Genomic DNA, 10894 nt, shown 5'->3' with positions numbered 1-10894 from the left:
CGAAACCCCAGCCAGAATGGCTTCCTGTCTGTTTTGGGTTTAGCCCAATACCCCTCCCTCCAGGATGCCTCCTTCTCCTACCCTGAGCCCTTAGATATGTCTGCTGGCAGTGCTAGTGTGGGTGGTCTTCACCCTTCCTCCACCCTATGGTTCTTTTGCATGCCTTGTGTCACCTTGCAACATCCCCAGAGGAGAGGTCTCTCACGGTCCCTACTACAGAAGTGAGCAAATGGAGGCTTGTTTTTGTTAAGTGCCGTCGAGTCAGTTACGACTCATAGCGACCCTGTATAGGATTTCCAACAAGCAGCTGATGGGTTTGCGGACCTTGTGGTTTAAAGTCCAGGGCTGATCCTACAGCGCCACACCAGGAATCCATAACTGAGGTGTGGAGAGGGTCAGTGATGTGCTCAAGGTCACATAGAAGGTGCCTGGTCACATTCTCTCCCTGGAGCCCAGCTTTCAGGGAAGGAGTTGGGGTTTTGGAAATCAAGGGCTCCAGACAACAGTGTTAGGGCCCAGAGTTGTTTGTGCAGGGCCAGGAGGGTGGGCCTGGGTACGGAGTGTCCAGCTCCAAGTCAAACTCTGCTCTACCACCAAGTCCCTCCGCTCTTGGCCTGTTCTCAGACCTGCAAAGTGCTTGCCATATTGTCCAACTGCTGAGGGTAAGGATGAGTTGGAGAACACACAGCAAACAAAGTGTTTGAGAGTAGGGTACCTCAGCGGGGAATGCTGGGGAGCCCCTGAGGGAGGCTCCTCCTTGGCCCATGGGCCTGGTTCCAGGAACTGGGCTCAGATCATAGGCAGGCCCCAACAACCCCTTGACCAGCGCCTATACCCCTCATTTATGGAGGAGAGCTCCGCGCACCCACTCCCTCCCACTCCCAATTAGTGTACTGTGGAATTTTGGTCAAGCTGTTCCCAAGTTGGGCCTTAATGCTTTCACCTGTAAAATGGGGACCACATTCTGCCCAGCCCCAGCCCTCAAGGCAGGAAGTAGATTCCAATGCTGAAGCAGGTAAAGGTCACCCTGGGGGGAGGAAGAGCAGGGCCCAGACAGACTGAATAGTTTACCCAAGTTCACACAGTGGGGGCACTAGAGGACAAGGGCTGCACTTTTCATCCATCCCCAGGGCACCCTCATCACCACCAGCCAGGGCCAGTACCTGCCAGCTACCTGGTCCTTTGGGGGAACTGAGAGGCCATCAGAGCTATCCCCCTGCCTCTACAACGCACAAGCTTCTAGGATAAGAGTGGTTAAGTGCAATGTGCTAGGCATTGAACCAGGTGGGCTATGCATATTGTCCCCAAGAGGCTGCTACCTTGACCCCCATTTTACAGATGAGAAAGGGAATGTGTGGTCAAGGACATATGGTCCAAGTAAGGCCCACGATTCAAGCTCACTTCATGGAGTCTGGCTGCTAAGGTCTTGGGAGTTCAAGGAGAGCTCTGAGGTCTCACTGGCAAGGAGCCAGTTCGATGCCGTGTGTGTGTGTGTGTGTGTGTGTGTGTGTGTGTGTGTGTGTGTGGTGGAAGGCAGCATGGGGGAACGAAGCAAGGATGAGCAGAAGGGCCACAGGAGCAGTCTTGTCTGTTGGGGAACAATGCCCCCCCACCGCCATTACTGAGCCCTTCACCCATCTGAAGCCACTCGGCTGCCTCCTTCAGCTGCCTCGTCCAGTCCCAGTGCGGCCACAGTCCAGACATAGCAGCTACTGTCTGCCCAGCCCCCGGGGTGGGGCACCCAGGCCTGAGGCCCGCTCTGCGGCCTGTCAGGAGATTTACACCCGACTTTTAACAACCGCCGCAGAATCGCAGGCGGCTGCTGGAGGAAGACATATAAAGCCGCTTGGCCTGGGGTGGTCTGCCGTGAATCGGCCCCCTGTGAGCGGATGAAAGCCTGGGTCGGTGGCTGGGCAGGGAAACGGGCTGGCAGGGGGCCAGCAGGCAGGGAGGGCTGCAACCAGTGCTTCCATCGGCCTGGGGTTGATTAGGGGACCCGGGAGGTCTGAGGTTAACCCCTTCACTCCTGCTGGGCTGACTCCCCTGGCTTCTCAGCTGGCTCCTAGCCCAGAGATGTTCCTGGGAGCAGGAGCCCTGGCATCTCCTTAGCCCTGCCTCCCCTTGGTCTCTACACCTGAGGCTGAAGGAGAAATTGCAGCAACTTGAAGACTCTCAAAAGTTAAGTTGCAGACTTAGGGTCACCTTTCCTGCCCACCCAAACTCCCAAGTCCTCCGTAAGCACACTGGATGCTTGCTCACTTCCTCCGGCCTCTGCTCAAATGTCAGCTCTTCCGGAGGCCTCCCCTGCCCCCTGCCCCTCCCCCTCCCCACTTTGATGTTCTTCTAGAACTTCTCACTACCTGATATTAAATTATATTTATATATTTACTTTGTCCACTTTAACAGCTATTTATTGAGCACCCATGTGTATCCCCAAGGGCTGGAAAAGATGGAAGTAACCCCCCCACCTTTGTGGAGGGAGAACAGCAATAAATGAAGGAAGTTAGTGATCTGCACAGCATGTTAAAAGATGACAAGGGTGCTGGAAAGGATAAGGGAGAGTGGCAGGCATGGGTGGGTGGTCTAGAAAGACTTCAGGATGGAAGCTATGTGTCTGGGGGTATGTGGGGTGGGGGGAAGAGTGTTTCAGGCAGAGGAAACAGTAGTGCAAAGGCCCTGGGGCACGGGCAGACCAGCCAAGCAGCCCAGATCCGGGGAGGAGGAGGAGGGTAAGAGAGGAGGTCAGAGGGAAAACAGCACTGATCAGCAGGGTCTTGTTGGTCAGGCTAAGAACAAAACTTGTTTACCGTCTGCCTCTCCCTGGAGCATGAGCCCAGGAGGACGGGAACCCACCTGCTGGGTTCACTTCAGAGCCCAGCTTTAGAGCAGGACCGGATACATGGTGGGTGCCCAGGAAAATATTTGTTGAAATCATTGTATATACATTTTTGGGAGTCAAGGGTCCACAGCTTTCAGGTTCTTAAAGAACTTGGTGAACCAAAAGAAGGGGCCGGAACCATTTTGTTCAGGCAGGTTTATAATCTGTGTCTTGTCCTTTCAGGTCCCAGCACCTGCTAAATATGGAAAGCAGGGATAGCAACTGCCACTGTAGTACACAGACCTCCACGTCAGAATCAGCAGGCACTGTACTACCTCCTGCCCAAATCCTGGGGCCAGCTCAGCAACCAGCTTTCCCCCACCCCCCAGTGACTCTGAGGGACAGTGGCATGGAGAACCTCAGAAACCAAGGCCACAGAGGCAGGAAGCCACCAAGTCCGCCTTCCAACCCAGTTGGCCACCTGGCTATAGGTTGGGCATGCTCTGCAGAGCACCAGAGGGGAATGACCCAGCCACAGAACCCACAGTGGGTAGCAGAATCTGTGACTCCCACTCCTTGGCTTCCAGAAGCTGCCCCTACCCCACCCTGCCCCATAGACGGCTCAGTCCTCACTGGGAGCTGGGCTGGAAAAGCAGGGGAAAATCCCACAAAGGAAACCCTGGAGTTTCCAAAGCCTGTTGGATCCATGAAGTGCTGTTAAGCACTTCCAGTGGGCCAGGCAGCTGTAATCCACACACAAAAAAACCCCAAAGCAGATACTGAGATCACCCCCATTTTACAGGTGAGCACAATGAGGCTTGGAAAGCTCTTCCATTTTGCCCTCACTTCCCTGAGTTCCAGACTGGGGCCCTCTCCGGCAAGTGGCTTTCCCTCCCTGACCTCTGGATCAATTCATAGAGACATTGCACAGGGCTTGCTGAGCTGGCCTCTTCCCTCTTGCAGGTGGGGAGACTGAGGCCTAGAAAGAGGAAGGGACTTGTCTGAGGTCACACCCAACCTTAGGGCCAAGGTGGTTTTGGGCAGGAGCAAGCAGGGTCTCAGAAGCATCTGCACCCAGTTCTGCTCTGAGCTGTCCTATAAATAAGCTGCTGTCTAGGCTTTTGTGTGAACTAGTAGGAGGAGGAGTGGCACAGGACAAGTCCACTGAGGCCAGCGGGAGCTGAGGCAGGCCAGAGGCCAGGCTTGCTGCACAGCTGGAGGCAGACGGACCCAGTCTGTGCGGAGACCCTGAGGCAGACATGACCATCTGCCTCTGGCTTCCGTGGACTTGTCCTGTGCCACCCCTTCCCCCTACCAGCTTACGCCAAGAAAGGGCTGTCTTGAACCTGAGGGGGTTTCAGGAGAGAAGAGTAGGCAGATGATTCAAATGGGGGCTTCCAAGGGCAGGGCCAAGCCTCTACCCTCACCAGGAGTTCCAATGGGGCAGGGTGGGCAGCTCCAAGACCCCTGTGTCACATGCCTCTAGCCATGGGGTGCTCGCCGCTTTTTGGTGCAGTTCCTACGTGCCTTAGCATCAACATGGCTCCTGGAGACGGTGCCTCTCTAGTAATGTGGCCTACGGTGGTGGGAGGGGGCACTAGCTGTACACACTAGACCACTGATCCTCAGTTCATGGATGAGGAAGCTAAGGCTAAAACGTCACACGATGGCTAACGAATGAGCATCTGCCAACTTCCTATACGGGCTTTATACAGGTTGACACGTTTTCTCCTCAGAATAGCAGCAGAGGGAACTGCTGGTATAACCCCCACTTTCAAACAAAAGTGCTGAGGCCCTGCTCTGCCCATGCAAGCCGTCACCCCCTGAGACTCCAACGGTGGACCTGAGTCACTAACCCAGTGCACAGCTGAGAAACCTGCAGCCAGAAAGGAGACATACCAGGGCTGTGCACCCATTCATGTCCAGCAGGTGATGACCAGGAGTTGATGGTCACAGGCCTGTTTACCAAGTGCAGGTGCAGGAGAGTCGGAGGGGGTAACCCACAGAGGCCTGGAGGGTAGTTCTTCCAGGGCCCTGGGCCCAGTTCCAAGACTGGCCATATGGGAGCCAGATCAGTCTGAATGCCAAGAAGGAGGGACCAGTCCAGGGCCGGCCTCTCTGGTCCACTCTCAATCTCTGGGAAGGCTGAGGCCAGGGCTCCTCTACCACCTTGCTTAGTGTGAGGTCAAGGGTCACGTGCTCCACTTGCTTACTGGAAACCCGGGGCCCTGCTGTCATGAGGATCCCATGAGATGATAAACGTGAAGAGGTTTCCTAAGCAGAAGAGGCCCTTAATCTACGAACCCCAGCTTCTTCGCAGACTGAAGAACTTGAACACACACTCCCTTTCATGCTAAAACACGAGAGCCATAGCTCCTGCCCAGAAAACCCAAACCCAACCCACCAACATGTAGAGTCCGACCCACAACCACCCTCAGAGAAGAGCAGAGCTGCGTGCTCCCCCACTGGGCCCTTGGGTACTTACGTCTGGGCTCCCGGGGTCCATCCACGGTCACCTTGATGGCTCGGTGGTAGGTGGCCACTTGGGTGGGGTTGGTGAACACAGTGATGGTCAGGGTGAAACTCTTCCCTGCGGGTGGTAGGGAGCGGGGTGGGGGAGGACAAAGGCAGGGTATTAGTACCTGGAGTTAATCACAGCACCCTCCCTCCCACTGTGCACCCCACCACCCCTACATGTCCCTAACCTTCAAGAAGGGGCAGGGATCTCTCCTCTGAACCAGGACAGAAGATGGGGCTCTGAGTAAAGAAAGGTCCACCTGCTGGGTTTGGCATCCAAGGCCCCTGGAGGTCTGACAAGTTGATCCCCTTTGTCCCACCCCAGGCTCTGGACACTTTCATTTACTTCCTCCCTACTTCTGGCTCGTTCTTTGGGCTTAACCTCTTATTTCTCATGGTTTGGGGGTAAGAAACAAGGATGAGTGCAACTGTTTTCCTCCTGAAAGTAATCCATGCTATTTGTAGAAGATTTTGAAACCACAGAGGCTACACTAACGAAGACAGAGGCATTCCGAAGGCCACTAACCAGAAACAAAACCTTGTTAACATTTGGGTGTTTGCTTCTCCAATCCTCTGTGTATGGGTGTGTGTACTCACACTGTGGCAGTGGTACTAAAATCTGTTTTGTGTGCTCTGCTCTTTTCATTTATCATCACATCGTAAGACTCTCATGTCCTTAAAAATTCTTAAAAACTTCATTTTTAATGGCTGCAAATTATTTCAACTCATCTTTTATTTATCCATTCCCTGACTCTTGGGCATTTACGTCGTTGCTAATTTCTCATTGGTGTGTGCAGCTGTGGCAGGAAAAGGAATGCTTTGGGAGCTGCAGACATTTAATTTGTAGACACAACTGTTATTTCCAGAACTCTGTTCTATTTTTAGATATACGTATGGCTCTAAAGTCTCCATTCAAAATTCCTGAGTATTTAAAAAAAAAAAAAAAAAAAGTAAACAAAACTCCAACAAAACCTTTAAAATAATAATTTCTTGCCATTTAAGATAAAACACAAGTGACCATCCTATTTATGAAAATCTTGGCCTGCATCTCTGAACATGAGAAGTGGAGGGTGATTTCACTACATCACAGGTCTGACATAATGCCAGGAGCTGATCTTTCTTGAGAGAGGGCTGTCCAGATAGGCGCTGGTACCCAGGGCTTCCTTCATTAGGATAAGGGTGTTTGCTATCAGCACCATGCTCTGTCTATCAGGATGGAAGGATGTGCAAACTCCGACTTCATTTGCCTTTCTCCTATTATCAATGAGACTGAAACTACTATCCATTCTAACCCAACATATATGATGTCTTCATGTTCTTTTATACTTTCTTATTAAGGCCTGTGGAGTCCTGGTGTGGTGCTCAGGACTAATGCGCTGGACAGCAAAGTCAGTTTGAACCACAAGGCCGCTTACCAGACGCTCCTTGGAAACCCTATACAGGGTCATTATGAGTCGGAACTGACTTGACGGCATTTAACAACAACGACAATTAAGGCCTTGGGGAGTGCGGTGGCTCTGTACAATATGCACTGGACCGTGAACCACAAGGTTGGGGTTCAAACCCACCAGTGGCTCTGCAGGAGAAAGATGAGGCTTTCATCTCCCACAGAGATTTAAAGTCTTAGAAATCCTATACAGGATCATTATGAGTTGGAGGCTTTAATGTCTTTTAAAAATGGTTATGTCCTGGGATCATTACCACTTTCCATGTCGTCTTCCATGACCATCTGGTTTCCCAGCTCACTGGCCTTTACTTTTCCTTTTTTGACACAGAATGCTTTTTCATTCTCAATTTTATCCTCATCAATCTTTCATGATTTTTGCCATTGTTTTTCTGTTGGAACAGGTATCCCTGTTCATAAAGCAAATATAGTTTTACCTTACACACATAAACAGCAGTCTCTTTACTTTTCACATGGAATTCTTTGATTTATCTGGAGGTTTGCTGGTTGCCATGGTAGAGGGTACAGACTTCTCCTCAAAGGGTAGCCCAATTTCCCCTGCACCTCCAGCGAAGGAGGAGCCCCCCTCTTGTCCAGTCTCTACTGTAATACAAAGTCTCCAGGATATAGGGGGTTGGAGGGACCATGGGAGGTTATTGATGCCCCAAGTCTGACTACCTCCTGGTTCTCTGTCTCTGACCACACCTCTCTGGACCTCAGCTATAGAGTGGGAAGCTCCCTGAAGGCAGGGCCGGGCTCACCCATGGTGGAGATGTGAGCGAGGCTGTCCCAGGACACTCTCTGCCACCTCTTTTCAATACCACTGCTTTGCAGGAATGGCCGCTCAGGGAGGGGGCCCGTATCTTAGGGTTTTCTTTACACATCTTGATATTTGTTGGTATAAGTAAAAACTTAGCTCCAGTTACAGGAAGATCCGAACAAAACCAACTGAGTTGCCTGCAGGGACCATTCCATAGCACTGAGAACTTCTTAGACTGGTGGGAAGGGGGTTGGGACAGGGGATTAGAGTTAAGGAACAAGTGACGTGTTAACTTCGGCTTGGGATAATGGAGACTGTCTGATAAATGTTCCTAAACCAGCAGGCTGGAGGTAGAGAAAGAAACGTGAGGGGTCTGATTGCTGGGGTTCTGAGTCAGAACAAACTAGGACCCTCGCTCCAGCCTACCTCCTTCCGAGACTCTCTTGAGATACACCCTCCTCTCCTCTTACTTCCAAGCCTTCCTTCACTCTGAGGTCCCGAACTGACCTGCTAACCACCCACCACCTCCAGGCTCCAACCCGCAGGGCACTCTCAGGGATCCCAGAGATGGCAACCCCTTTGTGTGGTGGGAGTGCGGGAGGTGGAGCTACGGGTTGCCAGTGCACAGCTCCAAGTCAGAGCAGGTGACTAGGCTGAAGATGCTGGATCTAGTCCCTGCATCCCAGGGACAGCGCACTAAGTGGTTCCTGGTCATTTTATGTAAAATAGATGTCCATGGGTCCCTCTGACAGCTGAGCTGGCCCTTAAACTGGCATCTGGAAAAAATTAAGATTCTAATTGTTCCTCACCTCGAACTGAAACTGAACATTTCTCTCAAGTATGAACGTCCCAACAAACCACAATGGTATTATCAACCATATCTATGACCTTGTCACCAGCAGACGTCACTGATATTTACATCTCACGTTACAGCAGTTGCAGATTTCTCTAAATATCTTTTATGTTCGTCACCGCTTCAAAATCATGGTCGTCACTGGAACCATTGCGAGACCAAGCAGCACATTTATCACAATTTTGCTCTATGCCAGTTTGCTAACTGTATTTTAATAGAATTGTTTTCACTGTAATGAATACCATCAGATGCATTTTAAACGTTATTTTGATGGGCTTTTTATCAGATTTTATCAGATCTACAGACTTGTAGATCCTCCTGCTCCCAACTCTGTTCCTTCTGCTGTTCTTAAGAGCTGTCAAGTCCATTCCGACTCATAGTGACCCTGGATAGGGTTTCCGAGGAGCAGTTGGTGGATTTGAACTGCTAACCTTGGGCTTCACAGTCCAGCACTGATCCGACACCACACCAGGAGTCCTGCTACCTGTCTGAGCTGCCCCCTAATGCCTATTTCTTCTAGCCATCCACCTACTTTATTTCCTATCTCCTGCAGCTTAGTGGGTTACGTGTTGGACGCTAACTGCAAGATCAGCACTTCAAATCTACCAGTTGCCCCTTGGTGGAAAGATGACACTTTGTTTCTGCAAAGATGTATAGCCTCGGAATCAACTCTACCGCACACAACCACCTACTAGTCTGCAAACTCTCTGAAAAGTCAGAATTTTATCTTGTTCACTGCTGTGTCCCCGAGCTCCTAGAATAGCATCTGGCACATAGCCAAAACCAAAAAATCGAACCCGCTGCCACTGAGACTATTCTGACACATAGAGGCCTCTATAGGGTTTCTTAAACTACAAATCTCCATGAGAACAGACAGCTTCATCTTTCTCCTGAGGAGTGGACACTGGGTTTGAACCACCAACCTTGGGGTTGCAGCCCAATGCTGCCACCAGGCTCAGTAAATGTTTGTTAAAGGAATTAAGAGCCGAAATTACTGTTCACATTTTACAGATGAGAAGACTGAGGCTCACAGAAGAACAAGGAATTGACCAGATAATACAGTGTCCAGGTAGGGACCAGGAAGCTAGAATATGTTTAAGAAAGTCTCAGCCCACACCTTGTTTTGTTGTTGTTAAGTCCTGTCAAGTCATTTCCCACTCATAGTGATCCTGTTTCTGAGGAGTGGGTGGTGAACTTGAATCACTGACCTTGCAGCTCAAACGGACCTTGAAGTCCAGAGCATTAGCAGGCAGCTCCCCATCAGCTCACCCCTACACATACACTAAATAAAGACCTGCTCCTGGAGAGTGAGTGAGACACTCCCTTGCCTAGTAGGCAGCAAACTGCCAACTCCTGAGGTCAACACCATTGCCTAACCTATTCCTCACAGTTTCCAGGCTTGGGTACCACCCCTCTAGGTGACCGCAGAGAGGAGGAAGGGAGTGGGGAGGGAGGGTGCGACTGAGGCCTAGGAGCGGGAGTGGAAGAGGGGAGCAGGTGTCAGCTACAGCAGGAGGCTGAGGATGGGGGTATCTGAGGTCCCTTCCACTGAAGGGTGGGAAAACTGTCTCCTGCTGCTTCTTACCCTCCCTGTTGGAAGGCAGATCCACCTGCCTTTCTCTGACCTTCTTGGAGTAGGATATTGAGGAGACAAAGGAGATGGGCACTTTGTGCAGAAACCTGGGGCAAACTTAGGGTCAGCTCAGGAGCCCAAGAATTACAACTCTAGCACTGGGAGGACTGGTCCTGGCTGGAGTGGGAGATGTCCCAGTTCTGGGAATTACATGTACCTTGGGTCTCTGAGTGGCCCCAGACACTCCTGAAGCAGCCCAGACCCTAGACCAGTCACCAAGCACAGCAGGGTGGCAATATTGCCTCTGGCAAGTCCTCCTACTTAACAGCCCGGGTTCATTTGTGATAAGCCCCACCTATAAGAACTCCAGAGCCTGAAAAGGTCATGTCTGGGGCCTGACATCAGATAGTTTCTCCAAGTATTACCTTCTCCAACTGGGCTAACCCTGGCTCATTCATGGGTCCGCTCTGCTTTCTACAAACCTCACTTTCTACAAAACATCCTACTGTTTCTTTTTTAACCTGTTTATGATAGCTTAGGAACTATGCTCTTTCCTTTTCCAGCTAGGTGCCTGGTTCTGAAAGAGCACCTCCTAGGGGCCATTTAGGAGATGCGTAGTGGTGAGTGGTCCTCACACTGGTGGGAGGCAGAGGGGAGTGTGGTAATACCTAGCACCACACGGGGCAGTGACTGACTCATTTTTCCTATGGGTGGAAAAACTCGTTTATCAAAATTCTCTGAACCATGAACTAACTCAGTTTCCCAAATCCAAGGTAATCTTTGTTTGCACCCTTCTAATGTCTGTCCTAAGGAGCTCTGGTAGCGTAGTGGTTACGAATCAGGCTGTGAACCCGCAAGGTCAGCAGTTCGAAACTACCAGCTGTTCCGCAGGAGAAAGATGAGGCTTTCTGCTCCCGTAAAGATTTACA

The 10894-nt window shown here is 51.1% G+C and overlaps 1 protein-coding gene across 1 annotated transcript in view; it reads right to left on the bottom strand.

Moving 5' to 3' along the window:
• The window catches only part of RUNX3 (runt-related transcription factor 3), a 75294-nt gene that overhangs the window by 11469 nt on the left and 52931 nt on the right, over positions 1–10894 (bottom strand). The window contains exon 5 of the mRNA XM_006862285.1: positions 5304–5408. Within this exon, the coding sequence (XP_006862347.1) occupies positions 5304–5408 (105 nt within the window). The remainder of the gene's footprint in view (positions 1–5303; positions 5409–10894) is intronic.

The sequence above is a fragment of the Chrysochloris asiatica genome, unplaced genomic scaffold, assembly GCF_000296735.1.
Source record: "Chrysochloris asiatica unplaced genomic scaffold, ChrAsi1.0 scaffold00047, whole genome shotgun sequence".
NCBI classification, from domain to species: Eukaryota; Metazoa; Chordata; class Mammalia; order Afrosoricida; family Chrysochloridae; genus Chrysochloris; species Chrysochloris asiatica.
The sequence above is the reverse complement of the archived record's forward strand: the minus strand, read 5'-3'. Positions and strand labels throughout refer to the sequence as shown.